Source organism: Eschrichtius robustus, chromosome 16, assembly GCF_028021215.1.
Source record: "Eschrichtius robustus isolate mEscRob2 chromosome 16, mEscRob2.pri, whole genome shotgun sequence".
Taxonomy (NCBI): Eukaryota; Metazoa; Chordata; class Mammalia; order Artiodactyla; family Eschrichtiidae; genus Eschrichtius; species Eschrichtius robustus.
In genome coordinates this window covers 50,266,205-50,290,411 of record NC_090839.1, presented here as the reverse complement: position 1 = coordinate 50,290,411, position 24,207 = coordinate 50,266,205, and the positions used below count along the sequence as shown (strand labels likewise).

Here is a 24,207-nt window from a genome sequence, read left to right as displayed (position 1 = left end):
TGCTGCACCTTACAGATCTGTCTGGTTCAGAAGGGAGCCCCCTTAGCCACCAAGCAGGGCCGGGACTTGGACCCCAGCGCCCCAACCACCTGTTCCACATCCAGCAACAGACCTAGTCCAAAGTGGCCCCCAGTCACGGGCTGAGGCAAGGCGAGCCACAGCCAGAACTCCTGGGACCAGCTGTGACCCAGGCACACTAGGCAGAGTCGCACACCCCAACGCCACATGACGCCTGTGTTACTGTGGGGGATCCCGGGGTGACAGGTGTGTGGGAACCGAGACGTGGTTAGGAACCCAGACTGGAGCAGAGCTTGTTTAAATGCACTCGCTTCCTGCACCACGCCTCCCAAACGCTTCACGTGAAGGGGGCAGGAATTACTGCGTCTGGGCTTGTTTAGTAAATTTTAGTCACTGTAACTGGCTGGGAGGGCAAGACTTCGGCATCAGTTTAACATCAGAAAAAGTCACCTATGGTGTCCAAAACCAGAGTTTTACAACCCTCACACCAGTTACGGCTGATTAAAACACAGGCTAAAAGCAGTGGGTAAACTTTTTACATAGTCTCAAAGTATCTTTCAAATAATTACAAAAGATAGACATAAACCTGGCAGGCACCACCTTAAGGCTCAGTCACACCGATGATGGGACAAATATACCCTTAAAAACAGGTCTGTAGTCTTCTAAACTGTTAAGATTAGAACAGAGGCTGGGACAACGCTTGGCAGATACCAAAGCCCTCACCACCCCCAAGGCTTAGCTGCGACTGCAGTCTCAGGGCGCACCTGGCCTTGTTTCCCACAAAAACACTCCATAGTAGAGCATGGATTATTTTATTGTACACTTTATAAAAAGTCCAAACACACACATACCGCCCCCCCCATTAGGGAGGGGGTTCACATCTTTCTTAATGTAGATCTGGCCACCTTCTAAATAAGGCCTTATTACTTGTTCTTATACCCTTAAGATGCTTCTTTCCCTGCAAATATTTATCTCCCAACTACAAAAATGGAGTTGCAAAGGGTGTATATAAAGATATGAGATTTTTCTTGCTCTTGTTATAGTACAAACAACTCAAGGTGATTAAAGAACCATAAGAGTAAGAAAGGGGGAAATTACCTAATGAAGAGATGGAATGTCTCTTACCTGTAGCAAGCGGCTGACTCATCTGTTGTAATAGGCACCTACCCTAAAGTAACCGGTTTGTAGGGGCATGGGCACAGGGAACAGTGAGGCAGTGTGTGCCAGGCCACTGCTTACACAGACTCCAGAAGGCGCAAGATTCCCGCACCCTTTCTTAATTACTAAAGACAAATTAGAGAAGAACCCAGTACTTAGATTCTACCCACTCTGAGGTATTAAATGCATAAAGATTAGTTATGTCCAAGTAGCATGCAATAGAAATATCTTTAAACCAACATGGTTAAGTGTTAAGATCTTTAGAAATCAAAATATTTATTCACATAATTTTAAACTAAAGCCAAAGGTAATAAATCTTCCGTGGTAATGATCTGAGTGCAAGTGATGCGGGCTTTCTTCACATTCACGTCCTTCGTTCAGTTGTTCTTGAACAAGTCGATGCAGCTCTGCAGGAGGGAGACGTTGTTCTAGAAGACAGACGTCAGGGCACTGGTGAGGCACGGACCTCAGACCCACCGACTTCGCTTGTCACAAGACATCTGGTCGGGTGCTTGTTTTTCATTAAATGACCCCTGAACCACAATTCCCCTCACCCCAATTTCACTTTGGGGAGTTCCTCACCCTCAGAAGGGCTGGTCAGCACTTCAGCACCTCCACCCCACACCCCAGGTTTGCTCCCACTGCCATCATGCCAATCCCGCTCATGTGACTTAACCTAAATGTGGTATTTGAAAGCCTTGGAAAGACTGGATAAAAAGTTGCTAAAAAGTAGTTATGGGTGAGATTATAAATGAGATTACAAATGATAAATATTCACATAGGACTTGGCAGGAAATACTGTACAAAGTTCTCACTTTAAAGGAATTCAAAAACCCTAGAATACTCAGAACACTACGCATAAATGACCCATAAATGATACTTTAAAACTCCAATTTAAAAGGCCATATACAGCAGGACTTAAAGAGGCAAGTGAGTAAGCATCTCTGTTGTGGTCAAAATAAAGGAATTCAAAATACATACAAACGTTCAGTCTTCCCGCTTTAACCAGCGCAGATGGCCAGCGACAGTGACCTGACTGCCCTGGCTCAGACAGCACCCTGAGGCTCAGTATCTGCTGCACCCAGGAACCACCCAAAGAGCCCAGAAACCCTGAGTGAATGAGCCTGGGCACAAAAAAAACAAAAACAAAAAACCCCTAAGAGCTCCCCAGTAGGATTTCAATATGCTCTAGCACTGAGAACCACTGTTCTCCATCTTTTCTGGGCTAAATTATGCTACAAACATTATGAGGAAGTTTTCCTCCTTTTTAAACCAAAAGGGACTTAATATCAGAAGACACTTAGCAAATTCGAAAACTATTTAAAAAAAAAATCTACCATGAAAACTCCAGATAACGAAGAGCTTATAAATGCTATGATGGATGCTCACAAATTACTGGAAAAACTCCTTCAGGGTGTGGCCCGCAAGGACATCAAGAGAGAAGCTAGGTAACCGCCACCAAGAATGCTCTTCTCAAAAAGCAGTATTTCATCAAGACATACGGAGTTTTGGTTTGCAGTGGAAAAAATACTCTGACAAGTGGCTCCCACCCACACCTCAGGGGATTAAAACCACAAAGCAAATGCCACCTGCTTGATGACACTGGAAGAGTGAATTGGTAAATAACTTGAAAAAGACCCCCCAAAGTTGACTTAGTTTGAAGATAACACTTACCCTGGCATGCTTTATTTCCAGTTCAGACATTTCAATCAGATTCTTCCTAAATGCTGCCACTCTCTTTCGTTTGAAATTGATTAGCTCTACAAAGCAAAGTTTACCAAGAAAAACAGAACAATCTTCATCTTTAACTTCCAAATACCATTCTTACAAATAAAATGATCTCCACAGCTTTGGTACCCTACACCACATTTTCTCACATTTTTATTATCTCTACCATTGGAACACACCCCCAGTCACCAAGAATGGCCCCTGAACACCTGGAGGTTTCTGAGTTGAGCTGCCTTGCCCTTTCCCTCTAGGAACCAGTGCTTGTGGAGGGTGGGCTAGGGAGGTAGTGGGCCACACATACTTGCACCAATGACCTTTTTTATGGATCATTTTTAAACTTTGAAAACTGCTATTTTGTGGCTATTGCTACAGAACATGCCACCTTTGTGTTTATCCATCATGAAAATTCAGGATCACTGTCCTATCAGACTCCCTCTGATTCCTTCCACACACTTGTGAACTCAGGCTCTACCCTGCAGCTCTCACCATCACTCCTGTGATCAAAATCCTCCCTTAGCTTAAGCTGGTGCTCAGAGTCCTGTATCTTGTCTACACAGCACCGTCCAACAGAAATGTAATACAAGCAGCCACATTAAAAAATAAAAACTCAAAAAATGTATAGTGATCTTAACGACAGTAACTTGGATATATCAGGCTGGTCTTGTCAGATGTCAAAATAAGCTCTTCTCCTTCCCTCTAGGACCAGAACTCCAGACTGACCCATCTGTCTCCCAGGACACCTGCCCACTGCCCTGTGCTTCTGCAAGAGCTCCCATCAATTCAGCCATAACCTTAGAACCTCAACGTAAGACAAACAGCCTAGGAGCCATTTATCTCATTATTCTACAGAGTACTGCACTTTTAAATAGTGTACACCCAGGCTTACATTTTGAATAAGGAGGATACGATCAAACAACAAAGGGACAAACCGTGGGCAATAGAGACAGGCCTAATCTGGCACATTGTAAAGCTTTGTGGCTTCTCTTTAAAAAAATTCTCAAAGCCACTAAACTCTGGCCTATACAATAACCTAAGATTTCAACTCAGTAGTTTTGAAGTGTTCTTTTTCCTTATAAATTTAAATTAGCTGTTTTTTTCAAAAAGCTAGAGTTTTTATTTAAACTACAGTGCAGCGAGAAGGAGGTTCCTCTGAAAGAATCCAAAGGGCAGCCATGGGGGCGTGTCTGCAGGCCATTTGCAAAGACTGTACAGAGAAGCCCTGTCCCTCAGTGAGGGCACCGGAGTCCTGAACAGAGAGGAGCCAAGACAAAGGAGCAGAGCTCTTCCAGATACACCGGGATTGCAGCGCCACAGAGGAGGGGGAAGTTCTGAGGAAACAGTCTTATAATGAGATACGGATTCCAAATGGAAACCTGAGTTTTGAAGGGGGAGGGTGTTCTGAGGGTGAATCAAGTGTCCACTCTAATTTACATTCACATTCTGGAAGACACAGTCTTTACTTTTTGCTCTGGCATGTTCCATGGCCCCTAAGAACTTCAGGGCAGTGAGATCCCCACTAAGAAAAAGACTACCTATTACACTCATGTTCAATGGACATGGTACACCATCTCCCAATTTTATTTTGTTTTATTTTTTTGGCCATGCTGCGTGGCATGCGGGATCTTAGTTCCCTGACCAGGGATTGAACCTGTGCCCCCTGCGTTGGAAGCAGAGGGTCTTAATCACTGGACCGCCAGGGAAGTCCTAAATTATATTTTAAAAGCCCCTTACTCTGGAATGGTAGAAGGCAAGAACCAACCCTGTGGAGATGGAATACAACTGAGTCATTATCACAGACTCATGATCCCTGAAGAGTATATACGCGTGTGCACACATCCTGACATTTCCCCACTGTTGGCTGAAAGGTCTAGAAGCAGAGGCACCCCAGAAGAAATGAGCACACATAGCACTCAATCTGGGCTCCTGGAAGAAATGGCGATTTTCATGGCTGGAGCAGAAAAGGTCTAAGATTAGCACGAAACATCTAATCCTCAAAAATATGGGGGTGTCATAAGGACACGCCAGCTTTAAAGGCACTCTCACTGGCTCAGTCTGGACAGTATGAACACCAAAATAACTTTGTACAGTCATGAATTTTAAAACTTTTTGAAAACAGGAATCCATGAGTCTAATGAAGATGATAAAAAAAAACTATGGGAGAGAAGGGAAGGCTTGTGTTAATAAAGAATAGACAGCACCAAGTGCTGACATGGAGGAGTCGGGGAGGGGACAACTCTGTATTGTATCAAAGGTTACCAAAGTTGGTAACTGTACTGCAGGGATGTAAGAGAAACACAGCGAAGTTTTCAGGGATAAAACAACTAAGAAAGATACAACTTAATCTCTCAAAAGGTTAAAAAAAACCCAACCCAGATATGTTTATAAAATCACACAAGTAGGAGCACATGTACGTGTGCAAGTGACAAAGCAGAGGATGTATGGGTGTTCTCTGTACCATATGTGCAACTTCTCTCTGTAAGCTTGAAATTACTTCCAAATAAAAAGCAAAAAGTAAATAAAGAGTGGCCCCACTCAACCTTCTTTTGCAGATTCAGAAAGCTGTTCAAATTTCTGGCAGCATTCCTGCTGGTGTGCCTCAGCCAGCTTGACATCTTTGCTTTTTAACCGGGCCTTATCCAATGCCTTGTTTGAATTCTCATAGTCAATGAGGGCTTTAGTGCGTCTGTATAAGAGATCCTGAGAAGAAAATTAACAGATATGATACATGGTAGTTAAACCTATACCGAAAAATCTCTAGAACAGAACAGGAAGACTATCTGAAGTACTCTAAAAAACAGACAAGTACCTTGGGGCACTGCCTAAAATGTCAGACATCAACCATCTCCTGCACCGCCCCCCCCCCCTTTAAATCTCAACATTAGGCTGGTAATAGCAATGCTTAATACATTGTTGACAGCCTTTCCAGAATTCTTTATATGGATCAAGAGAAGGAACCAAACAGTGACGACTACAGGATTTTTTTCTCTAAGAAAACATGCCACAAGACAAGTCACCTAAAATAAAACTAAACTATGGGGGAAAGAATGAATTTCTACTTCCTGATGACATTTTCCCATTAGGTATTTTCCCTACCTAATTTTATGCTACCAGGTTTAGTATATTTCATATAAAAATAATTTAAACATTTTTCTTCAGGACACTGTAGACAGTGAAGAATGCATGTTCCATTCCCAAAGGTCATTCTGCTGACCACTTCACCTTGCTTTTGGTTAAGTAATGCTTTATGACTCCAAGGATGCAGTGACAACTGCAATTCAATAAAAGATCACAACCCCAAAGCCTTTTCTGCCTCAGAAATAGCCCCTTTGGCATGTGTCCGGTTATCTCTGCATCCAACAGCATATAATCTCCCAAACCATTATCTGTCTACTCAGCACCAGCCCTACTGCCCCTAAGTTCCTAAGCAATGCAAACTAAGGACACAATGTCACAAAAAGGAACGTCACTGTGAGATGATTTCAATCTAAAACGGAACTGGAGGATACACACCCACACCCTCAGAATATAACTATACAACTTAAGAACTGAGAGACTGATTTCCCACAAACATCTGATACACAGGAGACCCAGACTTACCTCCCGACCAGTGAACACCGGCCAATGAGCTGACTGCTGGGGACCAGCTCCCTCACGCCAACCATCTTACTGCCAAAGACTCTTCCTCTTTGCACTCCTTGCCCCAAAATACATCCCACCCCACACCCTCAATGGACTCTCCTGTGGCTTGCTACAGTGTTTCCCACACTGCAACTCCTCTGTTATTCCTGAAGAAACTCGAGCTTGCCTCAGTTTACTTCTTTATTTAGGCTGACATCACTTACATGAACAATCCTGACAAATTCCCATCTTCTTTCATTTTTAACAAAGAGAATACATCTGTATCATCAGACCTCTTCTGCGAGAACTCCCTCACCTTAGCAGCCTCTATGTTGAGCATGTAGTATCGGAGGAGCTCTGTCAGCTTTAAGTCTTCATCTGAGGAGACTCGACTCTCTACTTTCTGTTAAAAAACCAAAGGCCACCATCATCTAAGCAGAAATCTACAGATTATAAAATACATACCTTGAAGACCAACATAAAAATCCTTACCCTAAGTTTTTCAAATAGCTCAGCCGCCTTCAACAGGTACCTGCAAATATACACGATTTTGGCTTACGGTCTTAAATCATGTATGAAATATGATCTTATCAATGTTCTAAGACATGAATGGGTAAATTCAGGAGTCCTAGTCTGTGGCGCTTTAGAATTAACTTATCAAAGCAATGCTTTCATCACAAGTGGCCCAATCTAGCAGAGAAGACGGTTACGAAATCGAGCACATTTCCAGTGCCGCACTCACCGGCATTGGCCTCTCTTGCTGCCCCTCAGCCACCTTGCTGTGCAGAACCCGTGTCCCCAAGTTCTTATCCGCTGTTAAACTTGTGTTAGCCAAGGTCAGGTTCTAAGCCATAAATACGCTACTAGTTTGTCTTGGTTCTGCCATCAGCCTGACTCCCATTTTCAAGTCTGAAATACTAACGCCCCCTAGACCAAGCCTAGGTGTAGGTAGAACACAGTCATTTGACAGTAACAGCGAGGGGTGGTTCCAGGATACAGTGCCCACCCTGCACAGAGACTAAAATCCACAGTTGACCAAGTCCCTTATCTATATGGTATAACGTACACCCTCCTGTATACGTTAAATCATTTCTAGATTACTTACCACGCCTAAAATGTAAATGCTATGTAAATAGTTGTAAGTACAACGTAAATGCTATACAAATAGTTGCTGATGCACAGTAAATTCAAGTTTTGCTTTTTGGAACTTTCTGGAATTTAAAAACAAGTATTTTCTATCTGCAATTGTTTGAAGCTGTAGATGCAGAACCCACAGGTATGGAAGGGGCCAACTATTCCATCTCACACCAGAAATAACTAGAATGAAGAAACTGTGAAAAATTAATATAAAAAAATGCTCAAAATCAGACTGGGGTCATTACTTTACCCTTATGGCCACCTTAACCAAATCTCTTCAAGTCAGCCCAGGGCATTACCGAGTAAAGCGCAAGCACCACTTGCCAGAAAACACAAAGCAAACTTCTCTCAAAGACAATTCCAAAATCAAAATAATCAACAACAGACACATGTTAAGTTTGACAGAAATAAAGCCTTTGACAACAGCTACCACGTTTGGTACAGAAGTGCCCTGAGTCCCTTACAAACGTCTTACAAGTATTTACGTTCAGAGGGTGTATAGTATAAAGTGAGTGCTGGAGACTATGGTCGACCGGAGATGGGCTTGGCTCAAGAGCGGAACTGAACCTGTGTAGTCATTACCCATTTTACCACCCAACAGTTTTCAATTAGGGGATTAGAGAAAATGTCTTCCAACAAAAACTTACTTTTTGATGACCGTGGGCTCTTCTAAAGCCAGGCTATGCAAGCAGGCTGCGGTGTGGATGTAATCGTCCGCTACATCTGCAGGAACAAGGACAGACCTTTTATGTGAGCAGAGCCGGCACATTAGCAGACTAAGGGGCTAATGGGCGAACATATTTACTTTTATGAGCGCTGGTCATTCTGTCAGCCTTTGCACAGGAACCCTTGATCCTATCGTAATAGTTACTGAGGAAATGCTTCTCTTGCTCAAAGAAGTCATCTACCTCCTAAAGGGAAGGAAAAAAGAGGTTTAAGAAGCAAAACTTCTAACAATACAAATATGTATTTTATATTATAAAAAAACACTAAAGAAATAAGCTTATGCATAAGTTTAACCTCTAAAGACTAGGGAAATAAAAATACTTTTTTTTTGAAATGGACTTTTCATACTTGGGATTAGGAAAAGTGAAATGCTGGCAGGAAATGTCAACAGAGAGAACCATTTTGAAGAGCCATTTAGCACAGCCCAGTAAAACTCAGCATCCTCTCTAACCTCCAGCAATTCCGCTAGAGCGGTGGTTCCGCCCGGTGGGTGGCTCCCTCGCCTCGGATACCTGCACCTGCCAAATGTGTTCGGTTCCAGACTGGGAGGAAACGCTGGCATCTGGCGGGCACTGACCAGGGATGCCAAACGCCCCTACAATGCGTGGGGACAGCACACCTTCAGCTGTGCCAGAGACAGCCCCAGAGCTTCCACATTTCTGACAACGCCCTGTCTTTCTCAGCACCTACACCCTGGGCTCCTTACTCAAGCCCTCAAGTGGCAAAGTCAGACACCAGACAGTAACTGTTATGGTAGCAGGGAGGGGGGCTGAGGAGTGAAGAAATAAACCACACCTACAAGGCTAGTGAGAAACTTGTACATTTATTTGATGTTCTAGAACAGCACTGTCCAATAGAAACATGTGAGCTACACGTGCCGCTTAAAACTTTTGTAGTAACCACATTATAAAAAGAAATAGGTAAAACCCATATTTTATGGTTCTTTCTTCCTATCAAGTCCTTGAAATCCAGCATGTAAACAAAACATAAAATTCAGTTCCTTTATTACACCAGCCAACTGCATCTGTCAAGTGCTCAACTGCCACCTGAGGCCGGGGCTACCAGGGGACAGTGCAATTCTGGAGAATAGCATGAAATACTGGTCTTGTAGCTTATTTTTTAAAAAAATAACTGAGTAACCTCTCCTTACAGAAAAGGAGAAAATGAAGACTTAAGTGTGGAAAGGTTCTTATCCCTTCTCCTGGGAAAGAACGGAGTATTTTTGGAAAATAAGTGAAAATTCAATGAGTAGATAAAAATAACCAAATTTGAAAAAAATTATTTACATTTTTGAGAAGCTAATACTATTTGTTTCACAAATACCTATTCTGAAGAAACAAAAAGTCACCTATTCACACAAAGAGAAGAATTTTCTCAAACAGCTAAAGGCCACTTACCTTAACTCCTGAAAAAAGGACTTCATCAGCACTTTTCACCACACTTTTGAAAAAGCCACCAAACATCTCTTTGGTATTTTTCCGCCTAACACTTAGCTAAGGAGAAATCCAAAACAGTTAACGGTACATATATTTCCCATCAAGTCCTGAACACATTCCAAGTAACTGTTTACTAGTATAAGCATACACTTAAGATACCTCTAATTCCATCGTTAACAACAGATCTAAATATCAAATAAACAGCTAAATCTAAGCACAGGTTGTAATTCTAAAAGTGTGACTTAGGAGATATTTTGAAAAACTATCTAGGTATAAATATCAAGTCTTAGTGCCTTTAAATTCTTGGTAGAATTACTGTTCTGTTATGCTGATTATTCACTGGTTAGAAGACTTCTGAGGAAATGTGTAGGTCAGGGCTTGCCTCATACATATTAAACAGCAAGAAATGTAACGTATTTTTGTAAAAAAGCAAGCATATGTCTCCCTTTCAATGAAAAAAACAAATGTGGATCAACTTAAATTCTTTCGAATAATCCCAAGCTTAACTGAGGGGATAAAGGTCAAAATATTTACATGCAACATCTTATAAAAATGCCTTACACGTTGGATCTATTGCCCTCGGGGAGGTGGGCAAGGGGAGGAGCATCTAAGAAAGGTTTCTGTTGTGTTGATAAGAAACTCAACCTTGAAAGTCAATTTTTCAGAAAATATATCAAGTATATTCTTTGTACATTTTAACTGGATCATGGAAATGGAATAAAAATGCCTTACATCTTGATCATATTCCAGGAAAATGTGAAAGTTGCGATCTTTACTGAGAACAGGGTGAGAGGAGAGCCGCTGAAGAAAGACTTCATGGGAAGACACAGTCTTCTTGAAGACCGCGAGATACTCACTGGAAGAGAAGCGCACAAGGCCTCAGCTCAGCTGACCACCCAACACTGCTCCCTGGGACCTCACTGCACTGCTCCTCCAGCCATGCAGAACACCTCAACTGGACCCAAAGCAGCTTGGTATAATGTAGCATCCAACTAGGTAATAAGGCAGTTCTCGTTTTGGAATCTGTGGAACAGCCACCGAAAGGGGAAGCGATATAACCAGAGTTGATAGGGTACGTCTGTGAAGCCCAAACCCACGTGTACTTAAGCACAAAACACTGGCTTCTTTAAAACCATGAAAACCCTTTAATTTTGCAGCCATGTACACAGCAGTGAGTCTAACAAAGCCTGGAACCATCAGAAACTACAAAGTGGCTTCATCTCAATCTACACACTAGAGATGACTCAGAACTTCCCAATAGTAGGAACCTGAGTCTGTTGTGTTCAGCGCTCTATCCTCAGAGCTGTCCACGGGGTACCAGGCTAATGCGCCTGTGGCAGCGTGCTAAAGAGACTCGCTGAGATGGATGCCTTAGAAGGGAGGGAGCCAAGGGAAAGAAGTGCAAGGATGGCGTCATAAGAAACTGTATGCAGACCTCCAACTATGATACAGAATAAAGAATCCATTCTTCTTTGAAAGAATTACAACCAGATTAATGCTTCTTTGTAGCAGCACTCACTGCCATCTAGTTTCAGCTATACTTCCGGTAAACAAACTTCAGGGAAGAAAGTTTTGTACGTTATCACAGCCTGAAGACTTGTTTATATATAAAGACAAACGTTTAGTTCTTCACTTTATGCCAGACCAACACTCCACGACAAGCACGGTCTACAGATAGAACCACCATCTACTCAGTGTCAGCAGTCCCCAGGGAATCAATGTCTAAAGTACAAAGACCAGGTCCCTTCACCCACACTCTGCAAAATGTGGTTTGAGAAGACAATAGCCAGGTAACTAATTAACTGAAATTAGCTGTCAGATTCTCGTTTCTGCACACATTTTTATTCTCAAAGGGTAGAGCCCCCATCAAGAAAATGCACTTACGCTTCCAGCTCTTGCTTCATCTTGGCAAATTCTTCTTTGGTCATAGACCCTTCACCCTCTCCCAGTTTCTGCATCTTCTCTCGAGGGCCGTCGAAGTCAGGCTTTGCAGGCGCGGGCGGAATCTGCAGTCAAGGCAGTAACTTGTGAGGGTTCTCGCCCCCAGAGACGTGCAACTCAGTGCCTGTGCACAGGAGGCAGGGAGCCCAGTGGGGCTGCCTGAAAATCAACTTGCACTTTTCTCTTAACCTTATTCCTTTCGGCCATTTAAAAGAAGTGTCCCCTACAACGGGCACTCACTTTGACTGCAATCATTTGCTCGGTTAATCACTGGACAGTTGGTAGGTAGGACAGTTTATCCTGCTTCAATTGTCAGTTTAATTTATATATTACAATCAATGCTAAAATGAAGCCAATGAAGTACGATGAAGATAATAATCTCTGGATTTATAAAGGAATTTATTCCAGAGGATAAAAGATTCTAATTTTGCGTGGACATTCTTAAACATAAGCTTCAGTACTGACTTTGTTTAACTATTTGGCCAGATTCTTCAGCTGGCCTGGCAGGAAAAGCCGTGTTTCTCTCTCCTTTAAAATCGGCTAAGGGACTTCCCTGGCAGTCCAGCGGTTAGGACTCCACGCTTTCACTGCCGAGGGCGCGGGTTCAATCCCTGGTTGGGGAACTAAGATCCTGCGAGCTGCACAGTGCAGCCAAAAAATAAAAATAAATAAAATCAGCTAAGTCTCTTCCCAGAGCCACGCATTAACTCTCAAGGGCCGAGCACAAAGACAACTGCCCCCTTTACGCCTTCAGCAGAACACACCTGAGAAACCCAGCACACACTACCACCAGCAGAGATCAATTCCACTTGATGGCTGAAAGGAAATGCCAGAGAAATGCCAAACACAAAGGTAGACAGGACTTTACACCATGAAACTGCTTACTCTCTTTTATTGTACAGAATATAAGACTATGCTTCATCTTACAGCTAAAACGCTATTTTCACATACTTTAGATTTTACCAGTAATAGTGAACACATACTCTAGTTGACAAATGAAATCAGACTATTTTCACAATCTATTATAAAAAAAAAGTGGGTAAGTCTCTCAAAACAAAATGAACAGCAAGGTAGAAGAAATTGGCTTCAGTAATTATTTGATTACCCAAAATGTACTTACAATAAGCCCAGCATAGTCTGTAGTTTCAATAAGAGTGTCATGTAGCCACACAAAGTCTTCATGTTGCCTTGTAACAGAAAACTCTGGGCTCTGAAACGTGGGCAGCGTGGTCTGTAAAGAAAAAAGAAGTAACTGTTAACTACTATTTTCAGATAAAGTGGCTTGGGTTTCATGCAGTGCACTATGGGAAAATTCTGCATAATAGAACATCCAGTTTTTTAATGAGATCCACTAAAGAACAAAGCTAAGATTCAGCACATTCTTTACGGAATTCTAGTCACACAACACCACCTTTCAGGTCAACTCAGACAGATATAATCACGTAGGCCTCACGCTGCCTGAGTGACAGGTATGTTAATCAAGCCACCAAGGTACGCAGAGAAAACCTCGTGGGAGGGGACCTCAGAGACAACATATTACCAATATTATGCTGGAGATGGCATAAACCAAGAGCTCTAGCTTCAAACTTCCTGACTCAAATTGTGCCTCAGCCATTTACTTCATTTAAACCTGTACCTCAGTTCCTCACCTGTAAGATGGGGATAACAGAATACCATAAGATTGTTAGAAAGAGAAAATTAAGCCCATGTAAACCCTTTACAAAAGTGCCTGGCATAAGACAAGCACTCAATACATTTTAACTAGTATGGAAGGAGAAAGGAGGCTAAAAATGTTCCTGAAAAGATCCCAAGAAATTAAACTTTCTATATTTTTCACAGATTGGCATATTGCTTTTGTCAAATTAAAAATCTGGAGAAAAATTAACACAACATTATATATCGGTTATACTTCAAAGTAAAATTTTTTAAAAATCTGGACGAAAAAAACCTCTTCTGAATCATAATAGGTGGGGTGACGGCCAAGAACTTAGTAAATATGGGCAAAGCAAGCACTTCCCACGCATGCAAATTAAAAACAAAGGTGGAGTTCTGTGGCAGGTGGCTCCAGCTCTGTGGCTCTGCCTGGTTTGCTTCCCCACGGAGCAGAGCACAAGCCACACTAAACACCAGCAAAGCCCACAGCCCCAGGGCTCCACCACAGTAGAAAATGCTGTAAGAAGAGCACTCATCTGATGCTTACTAGGAGCAAGCGGAGGGAGGGGCCTCACTTAGCAGGAGTACCACACTGCACTCAGGTCACTAGGTCTCTTCTCACACCCACTGTGAATAACAAGGCTGCAACCTGGCACTGTTGTTATTACTGAAGTCATTCTGTCACTTACCTTGGTGTGCACTGTAAATTTGACTTTATCCCTCTCACTGAGTGCATCAGGTATGTCAATCTGAAGCGAGGGGTCAACATTCAGGTCCACTGATACAGATCTCAGCTGAAATACATTTTTTGGCTATTAGTCTCAAATTCATTTTAGTCCTAAAAAGTATCCTTTCAAAAAATGGGGAGCCAGTAATTAAAAAGCAGTCTATATAAGACTTCTATTGTTCTATGTAGAACAAAGTCAGTTGAGATAATATTTGAAACTGTGGGGAAACCTGCTCTTAAATGCATGGGTGGGTCCAGTGAATTCCTGTAATCTAAACAAAGCAACTATATGATTCTAATATCATGTACATTACATACTTTGTGTCCATGAAAAATACATTTAACCAAATACTTGAAGAACTGTACTAAGAATAAGAAGGCTTCAACTGGATAGAATGAAATCTTGAACTTCTTCCATAAATGCCCAAATTACAAGAACATTCAAGAGGCATTAACAGACTGTATGTATATCTGAAAGTTAGAGGCTGGGAAAACTTGGAAGTACAGAGAACAGTCAGGTGATATGGGATCTAGGGTGGAGAGATAAAAATCCACTCAAGAGTGGACCTATTTATATTCAGGGACTGTCAAGGAGATGAGAAATCTAGACATAAGAAGTGAATTGTAAAAACCAACAAAGGCCTTAATTATCAGAATTCCACTGCGATTACATATAAGGGAGAAGTGTGAGCACTGCCCTGGAAACAAAAGTAAATGATTTTTGTGAGTTGGAAACTCAGAGGAAAATAATATCCAACTCCAGTTTTGCCTGTTTAAAAAGAATTCTTGGAAGAAGTGGACTGTTAGGAAAAAGTCGTTAAAATGGTCTTCCTTAAAAAAAAGCTTTCCTACTGAATCTAAAATATGATAAATTCTTTCATTCTTAAGAGAGACAAGCTGACAGTGGATCTGAAGGCCTGACACAAATAAGAGGTTGCAGGGATTAAACATCCCATCCTTCCCCCAGCCCCCAGTTGTAAGCTAGTGCTAAAGTTGCCAGAACCCTCTAGACTATTAACACAAGGAAAATGTCAAGTGAAGACTGGAGTTAAGAGGATGAGAGAACAGGGAATCCTGAGCTTTTCCCTCTAAATTTCCCTTTGAATTCCTTTCTTCAAAATAAAAAGACCAAAGACTGATGAACTTCTGAAAATAGAAAAACTGGTTCTATTAGGTATAAAAAGATTAAACATATTCTCTAAGAACACATGGATTACTTCTCTCTCCTTTGTAGTATTTCAGAAACTGTCAGTACTTCCCTTTTTCCTTCAGCACTGTGACCAAGAAAAAAATTTTTTAAATTTTAATTGCAAAAACCAGAGTGAGCCCTAGAACAATGGCTTTCCTCTAAGAACTAAGGCTCACATTCTTGCCACCAGAACTTGATTTTTAACATCAAGTATTTTATTAAGATCACAATATACTTAACAGTTCCTGGCATGTCAACCTAAATACATCTTCCAAGTGAATTCTTGATGACTCCTATGAAATATTTGCTTGTTTGGCTTAATTTTCACATGTCCATTTATGAAATCTTTGCAAACAAAGATAAAGCTTCAAGGTCAGGGATACTTCATTTTATCACAGCTGTGACTCTAGCTCTGACACATTTCTGATAAAAGCTTCCTTCCTTCTGATAATTTACCACTGGGCAAATGCAGCATTCAAAAAGACCTCAAAATATACACTAAATTTGACTGCAGAGAATACTGGCCACCCCACTGATCTCATGTTTGTATGCGTCAAGAGTCAGTACACGAATAAAGTGGGTCAGGTTACTGGTGGAAAGATGGGGCCGCCCAGGGACCGTGTCTAAGGTGCATTTCCCTGAGTTCAGCAACAACAGCCATGTTTCCTGAAATTCCATTTCCTAACGAGGTCACAAATCCTGGTTTCCGGCAGTCTCTCAATTTCTGAACATACTGTCGATTCCATTTTAGCTCACTCCAAGCCCAGTGAGCCCGCGAGCACCACAAGGACTGCCTTGGGAATTAGGGTTGGAAGACCCAAGGGGAATGTAATCTAGTAAACGGGGCTCATTGAAGCACCAGTCAAAGCGGCGATGGACTTCACCAGCCAACATCAGATGTCACCTCTTTCCCACACTCCAACCATACAGAAGTAACAGCCCAGGTTATTCACTGTGTTACTATCTTCTTGTCAGTAAAGACATTTTGTTTTTTAGTGTAAGAGTATGATGAAGACACAAAATAACAAAAACCACTAGAGGTTTGGAAAGACTGTGCACTGTAACAAGATGCCAAGCACCCAGCTTCTCCAGCAGTAATCACTTTTGCCTAAATATACCACCCTAGGAAGGGACTCAACAATCCCACCACCTGACATGATGAACACTCCCACCCCACCACAAAAACAAAACAAACAATTAAAAAAAAAAAAAAAAAGAAACCCACAACAGATAACACGAAAAAGTCTGCATTTAGGCCTTAAAGAATTGTCTGAAAAAAGATGGTGGCAAAATTCTGAGTATGCAGACCATCACCAACTCAAATGATCCCTATTCACAAGTCAAAGGAACTTTCTTGTATTGTAGCAAGATAACCCTCCAGGTAATGAAGCCCATAAATCACCAAGGAGTAAAAAGTTGTGAAATGTTTAAAGCTTCTAAGTCAGCACTGCCTCCTCACTCCGGAAGCATCAACTGTGATTAAAAGCTCAGCATTCCTTTTTCTGCTTGGTCAACAGAACCAACACTCCATAGCCCCAAGGCACAATACTTGCTAAATAATCAACAGGGTGGAGGGTACAGCGAGTGGGTGACAGGCCTCCATAAACTTTCACCCACTCACCATCTCTGCCCCCTAGCCTAAGTGTGTGCCCAGAGTGCTGCCTTAGCCCTGTTGGCCAACACTGTCTGACCTGGGCCACAGGTGTCAAAATGACTGGGACAGCTGTTTAAAGCAGCAGGAAGAGGCAGGCTTCAGAGGCAGGCTTCAGAGGCAGGCTTCAGAACGGAGTCTAACCTTAGGGACGTTAACTTTCCCTTTCCCATTCCCTTAGGTCCCTGGTGAGAATCAAATTTAAAACACATTTACTCTCCAATGCGCAATGTTAAGTTTTAAAACAGACTTTCTTTTGTAGATTTCCACAGAAACCACTACATCACATACTCCAAGTTTTAGATGGAGTTTCAGTCCCCAATATACTTCCTTATCAGACTAATCCTTACAGTAAGGATTACAGTGATCTTTGTGAGAAAAAAAGGGGGTAAACAAGCATTGCTTCATTTAGAGAACAAAATTTTAACTGTTTTAAGAAATCTGAAGGCTTGGTAAGAGAGCTGAAAAGGAGAAAAACTAAATCAATCCTTGTGCATTCCCTCACTTGTTCATCAGCCTCCCAGCTGGGGCACCTGACACTAGCCACAGGACAGATCTGCAAAGCTCTGAGCTGCTAAGGACCACTTTTGGTCCAGATCTCACTTATGACTCACTTTGGTACACGACTTTAATTTAACGCCATTGCAAAGCCTCCTCTTCAAAAGGTTAAGTGGCACAGAGATGGCAAAGAGCACCTCTGTGGCTGGGCAACACAGAAAGCCAGATTCAGAAATTCAGAACCCACAGAAGAAGATATATAAAGTATAAAAAATGTTATGGCAGCTGCAGACTCCAGTTTACACTACTGCCATACAGCCAAATGACAAAACACAATGGGAAGAAATCATCTCCACAGTAACTCTGATCTGCTAGAATAGGGTCTAGTTGAATAGCCACTTAAGTCTAACCAGTTTTGTATACATGCAAGAAATTGAATATGCCAGCCCCTATATTTCCATCTTAATTTGAATGTTGCAAGGAAACTACTGCAGATAGAAGAAAAGCCTGCATGTATACACTGAAATGACTTTCCATTCTCCAGTCCCGAAGCAGAAATGTACTTAGCCAGCACATGCTACACATCAGTGTGCCTCTCCTTCAAACTGTTTCTCTCCTAAGGATTCTGCTTTGCTTTCCCTTCACCCAATGGCTAAGGTACTAAAGACCCCTACCAGGGAGAGGGCCAATACGACAAATCATCTTTGAATGGTCTGTAAGCAGCATGGAGCCAGAACAGGCAAGAAACAACCAGGCCATATTTCAGCTGGACAGGTACAGATACCTTGCCTAGTCCAATACTCACTAGTGAGGAAATAAATCCAAAAATGCTCTGCGGCAGACACAGTGGATTTGCAGTAATTTCTGAAAACTGACTCACGTGATACATACTTATGAAACATATATTACTTTGTTACTGTTTCAGCTCACAGGAAGGACGTGCTCTGTAAGAAATTCTAATACTGTATCTTTCTCCGAACCCCTCTTTATGGTTCAAATACTGTAATGGTACTGAATTATTTCTTACTATTTTCTCCCACTCTGAAGGTAACCAAAACTTGTCTATGTTCTATCCCACTTATCCCTGAGGCACTGGTGCATGAAAAACAATTGAATTGACTGTGTGCAATACATGAGCTGCTTTTACAGGTATCTGTGTTCATCTCCCTCCCCCCACCACTGGCTTCTCCCTTCCTATAATTCAGGCCTGCCAATATATCATAGTCCTCAAGGACAACAGAACCAAAGACTTCTAGATCTCAGTCTACTAACATAGATAATAGTTATGGAAATTAGCCACAAGCTTAACAACTAAATAAAGAGCTGCAGCAAGTGATCAGATTTCCACCACTCATCTTGGTGAGATGAGACCCACAGGGACCCATCCCTGCTGACACCAACCATTCTTACCGGTAGTCCACCAACACACAAGCTGTCCACAGTAGAACACTGCAGACTGCAGGGCATCTGGAGGCTATGCAGCCCAGAGTTCCTAGAACAGAAATCCAGGCTTGGAAGAAGGTCAGTGCAGCGCACTCAGCGAATGGATAAACTGAATCATCATTTCACAAGGCTGCAAGCCCACGAGCTAGTGGAATCCCAACATGGAACCAGAAAGAGATTAAGTTGAATTATTGGCTAAAACAAAATTCACTGTGAAATCCATCTAATTACAATCCATCTAATTGCAAGATACCTGGATTATTTTCAGGAGTTCACAAAGTGAAAGGTTGAACCATATGATCTATAATGATCTCCTAGCACAGAAATTCTGTTGGGAATCAACATACCACTGCTACAGAGGAAGCAGCTGCCACAAACAAAAAACTCATTTCCTCCATTCAAAGCTAAAGCCCTTCACCTACTACTAGATTTCATCAAGTCTCCCTTCCAAAAGTTCCTCCTGGTCTATCAAGTCCACAACTCCTTACTACAAAGCAGTCTTACTTTATGATCAACCCAAGATGAAATAGAAAAAGATTTGAGAATAAAATTTACCTTCACCAACAAAGATGCTTCAGCAACGTGGATAGAGCTGACCTTGAGCTTGTGTCATGAGCTTAAGACACAAATGGCAGCGTGGAGAGAAGAAAAGCTTGCCTGCTTCCTGGTGGGATTCCTTGTACGCCAGTCAGAGGCACCACACATTTCCCAGATCTTTCAGATATAAACATTTCAGCCCTTCATCACTCACCAGATACCTGGTCCCCACTAGCACAACATGTAAGCTCTGTACTGCTCTTCATTAAAGATCAGGTGAAAGCCTTCAGGTTGGCGACACTTGCATTTGTGGCTCCTCACCATTTACACTAACTAGACCCAAAGGCTTAGGGATCTGCCCCTCAAAAACAAGTAAACCATAAACTCTTCTGGCAGAAAACTCATACCACAGATTAACATAAGCAACTATTTTGAGAAAACTACACTTTCCTCTTCAGACCATATAGCAGTGCCTGAAAAAGTTACACCAAGTTTGTAAACGGAAGGGGGGCGGGGGGGGGGGGGAGTCAAGCCAAGAACCCAATCTCTAAACTAAAGTTCAGTCTCTCCTGAACCTCAAACTGCAACTTCACTCCTCCCTGTGTATTTACGGTTTGCCTTTGGGGTATGAAACAGTTGAGAAATTCCATATCCCCCTTTTAGGTGGAAATCTCTCTTCTTAAGAGTAACTCAATGGCCAATCAGAAAATATACAGGTGTTGGAGGTGAAGTATCTTTTTTTTGGTGGGGGGGGGAGGAACTAGTTTCTCATGTAAAGATGTAAAGAAACTTCTCAAGTTGAACCTGTAAAAAAAACAAATTTGCTATTCAGGCAAGACAAGATGTCCCACTATCCCTTCGCTATTTCAAAAATAAAAGGCAGAACTTATAAAGCTCAAAAATACTTTTCTCTGAATAACTGGGTTCATTAAAAGGTTGTTTCCCTAAATACAACCTAACTTCACTGCATGTGCCTTTCACCACTGGCCAGTGGTACTACTGACCTACAGAAGTACATCCTAATTTCCTCAAGCAATCAGGACAACAGAGCAAAAAAGCAGGATTTTTAAACCAAGTTCCACCCTGTAGCACATTTCTCAGTGAACTTCAATTCTGCCCCACAATGCTTTGTGAGTACTGTGGCATCCGAGCCTCAGGTTTCCACTGTCCAAAGGGGGCAGTGAACTCCAACATAGTAAACAGAGTAGAGTTTGTAACTCTCAACTGCCCAGAACCCTTTACCATTTTTTGGTAAGGCTCCTCAATAGTGGGGGGAAGGCTAATTCTACCAAAGATAGTCAACGATGCTGATGTTTTAAACGGCCTGCTATTTCCTTAGAATTTATCAAGCATCTGAAAAAAAACTTGAAACAAACTGGCACACTAAAGACTAGCCTCTAACACAATCTGACCCACCCATATCACACCATTTTAGAAAGTTCAAATTGGTGATTCTCAACCAAGGGACATTTGACAGTGTCTGCATTTATTTTTGACTGTCACTGATGAAGGGAAGGGAGTTATGGTCACCCAATAAAGGCCAGGAATACTGCTACAATGCGCAGGAAGGACAATTCCCCCCCACAAAAAATTATCAAGCCCAAAATGTCAATCGGTAGCGTTCAAGTTAAGAAACCCTGGTTTAAACTGAAGCTCTACGTTAGATGTTAGTCACTTACTAGGTCTCATACGAAATGAGAATTTGGATCTCAGAATCCAGAAAATTCTCTCATAGACGCCCTAAGCCATTTCTTCCTACAGCCAAAAAAAAAAAAAAAAAGTGGGCAGATCATGACCTGCTATAGTAGTATTCACAAATGGGGATCTTAAGACACTGTCTGCAAGTTACTGATCCAGAACTAAGGCTTGGGCAGCTTTGAGAAGCCACACTTCCCGAATTTAAGAAGTCAAGCCATAAACATAGTAGAAAACTTTAGTCCACACAAGAATCACTTACTCTGGACTTGCTGCAGTATTGGTGAAAATTCAGGACTGTTCCTATACTAACATAAATTTTAACACTCTTCATCTAAGCTGGTGGAGAGTGGTGTCCCTAGAGACAACTTCCACACCAGTTAGCAATCTGCAAACCAGAGCAGCAGCATAAATGTAAAACGTTAATGACTGGCTCTGGGAAGGAAACACTGTCCACCCAAAGCCCATGTAACCAACTAGTGAAAGTTAAGGTGAAAGTAACAGCACTAGGCTGGGGAGGGCCCTTACAAAGCCCTCCTGTGCGATCATTTGCTTCAGTCCACTAACAAGTTAAGAATAATAAAAATCCCAGGAGACAATCAGGACTGGCACTCCATTTGCCGTAGGTTGGCAAGACTAACGGGACCAAGACTCATCACAATAGACATACACTGAGTCCGTGAGTGGGAGCCTAAACGTGATGCCGCTGTTTAAAGGACCTTTTGGCAAACAGGAGGCCTGGGTAAATATCTTATGGGAACAAGGTCCTGCATAATCTCCATTTCTCTCCCCAACCATTAAAAACTCCAGACACCTTAGAAAGTTGATGCAGCCAGTGCGGGAGGCGGGGCGGGGGCTGCACTACGCCAGTTTCTTTATCGTGAAGATGCGGCCTAATGATGTTAAAGGTTCAGTTAAATTTCTCAGGGGCTCGACTTAGCAAAACCTTACTTTTCTAAATTTAAAGACCAGAACACCATCTTTCCCATCAGTAGAGGACTAGTTAAACAACAAATTAATCATACAACTGCTTTCTGGGAAAGAAGACAAATCAACACCTTCAGCTCAAAAGGATACGACTAAATGAAAGTGCCAGGCTACCGGATATAGGCCAGTACTCCTGTTTTGCTGAACTAGCCAAAAGTTCTGCAGCAGCACTCAAAATCCTCAAGAATTAATTATGTTCCCTGCCTTATTAGCGGATCTAAACCTCAAGAACCCCTATCCTCATGGAAATCCCAAAGCAATCAGAAAGTTTAAACTTACATTTTCAGCAAAAACGTAAAATATTTCAGTTAACTAACAAAATTGAATTACAGCAAGAGAACAGTTTGCCCAAGATTTGCCCTCCTGTTATTTCACTCTTGTCCCAAACTCCCCTTTGGTGAACAGTAAAAATCATCTAGACTTGATCCACATCCCAGGACTAGTATCGGATATCAGGAAGGAAAATGAAGCCACGTGTTAGAGTAATATTTTATTAAGTTTATTATTTCCTTATTTCTGCAATTAAAAGAAAAGCAGGAAGATAATTCTATATAATCCTTTCCTGTAGTCACTAAAACCAGGAAGCAGGAAACAGCCTTCAGAATCCTCTTTTGCTCAAGGATCAGAATGGTGGGGAAGTTATTTTAAAAACCAACCACAGGTATACTATACTAACAAATAGGAAGATCGGTTGAAGTTGTAAAGAGCTGTCTAAAATAAATTCTGGACCAAGAAAGAAGATGGAAGGTGGGGGATGGGGGGGGGAAATCCATCTACCCAAATTTCTATTCAGCCAACTAAACTTCTAGAGAGAAAACTACCTTTGGAATGTTCTAGAAAGAATGGTTCTCAAGTTCCCACTTCCGGCTTTAGGGAGGGGAAAAAAAAATTACTTCTTTCCACTTAGAAAGAAATAAAAATACCCCAACCAAGACCCTATCCTCACGCTTCATTTCAGTAACTAATACAGCAGTGACCCCCTTGCTGAACAATCCGGCAGCCGTATGCGAGCTTTGGCACCACTAGATGAAAAGGTCTCTCCAAAGAGCTGTGGATCAAAGATGCCTTTGACTTCTAAAGAGATGCCTTCCACGTTACTTGAATGTCAGAGCGCCTCGAATTCCTAGATTAGTTTTTTTTCATTTTCTGTTAGAAAAACGTTTCTGTTGACGATTCTGCACAAAACGTTGCGGCTCATACCAACCCCTGTAAATTTCAAACTAACTTACGAGTAAAGGACCAATCAAAGTGGAGGCTTGCCTCAATCTTCAATTGGCTATGGTGACATAAATTGACTGTATTAGTCACCTTTTACACCTCAAGATCCAAGCGGCAAGGGGGTAACTTACATCAACACGCAAATCTTAAGAACGAAAATTAAGTTCAACTATTTGAGCACCTGCTAAAAACGACAGCACTCCCTCCCGGAGCGGCGCACTGAGCGCTTTTGAAGTTGCAAGAGACACACTCCCGATACCTGACTCGACTGAATTTCCCCAGTATTTTGGAGGGGCTGGGGCGCGGTTTCGAGCTCCGTCGTTTGCTGCAAAGCGGATCTCGCGTGCACCGCGCGGTCTCCCCCGAGAAGTTTTATCAACTTTCCACGCCGAGCGCGCGCTCCCGCGTCTCCGGCCCCTGCCCCGCGAGCCCCTCCCGGGAACCAGGGCAAGGAGCGTGGGGTCTGGGTGACCGCCGGGGCCTCCCGGCCCGGGGGCCGAGGGCGGCCAGGGCCTCACCTTGCTGCGGTCCTCCTCCTGCTGCTGCAGCAACTCGGGAACCGCGGCCATGGCGACGCGGGCCTCGAGCGTGGCCGCCTGGCTGTGCGAGGAGAGAAGAGGCTGGGCCGCCGCCGCCGCCAGGGCTCGTCTCGGGGGCGGCCGCGGCCCCGCCTCCGCCAGCCTCTCTGCCCGACGGCGGCGGGAGGCCTCGCGACTCCTCCACCGTCCCAGCAGCCCCGGGAAAGGCGAGCGGCGCCCCACGTGCTCCCCCAGGGCGGCCTCCCCCGTCCCCGCTGCCGTCCATCTTGGAGCTGGGCAAAAAAGCTACGCGGGGCCTACCCTCGCTC

The 24,207-nt window shown here is 42.7% G+C and overlaps 1 protein-coding gene and 1 non-coding gene across 2 annotated transcripts; both read right to left on the bottom strand.

Moving 5' to 3' along the window:
• Positions 1-814: 814 nt before the first annotated feature.
• On the bottom strand, positions 815-24,041 carry SNX5 (sorting nexin 5). The gene is made up of 13 exons (XM_068524920.1): positions 23,879-24,041; positions 14,105-14,209; positions 12,883-12,993; positions 11,706-11,827; positions 10,554-10,677; positions 9,783-9,878; positions 8,465-8,570; positions 8,307-8,382; positions 7,015-7,054; positions 6,839-6,925; positions 5,442-5,601; positions 2,851-2,936; positions 815-1,604 (listed from the first exon to the last, which is right to left on the bottom strand). The coding sequence occupies exons 1-13, from the start codon at positions 23,927-23,929 to the stop codon at positions 1,554-1,556; spliced, it is 1,215 nt and encodes a 404-aa protein (XP_068381021.1). The 5' UTR covers positions 23,930-24,041; the 3' UTR covers positions 815-1,553.
• LOC137750785 (small nucleolar RNA SNORD17) lies at positions 18,813-19,049 on the bottom strand. The gene has a single exon (XR_011070570.1). It is a non-coding gene; the product is annotated as a small nucleolar RNA SNORD17 (small nucleolar RNA).
• Positions 24,042-24,207: the final 166 nt, after the last annotated feature.

Bases quoted from the DNA above. Each gene is read 5' to 3' on its own strand.
- SNX5 (XM_068524920.1), bottom strand. From the start codon at position 23,929: ATGGCCGCGGTTCCCGAGTTGCTGCAGCAGCAGGAGGAGGACCGCAGC. The intron at 10,678-11,705 runs GTAAGTGCATTT...CTTCTCTTCCAG, and splicing joins ATGAAGCAAGAGCTGGAAGC to TGAGTATCTCGCGGTCTTCA. The intron at 8,383-8,464 runs GTAAATATGTTC...TTGTTCCTGCAG, and splicing joins AATGACCAGCGCTCATAAAA to ATGTAGCGGACGATTACATC.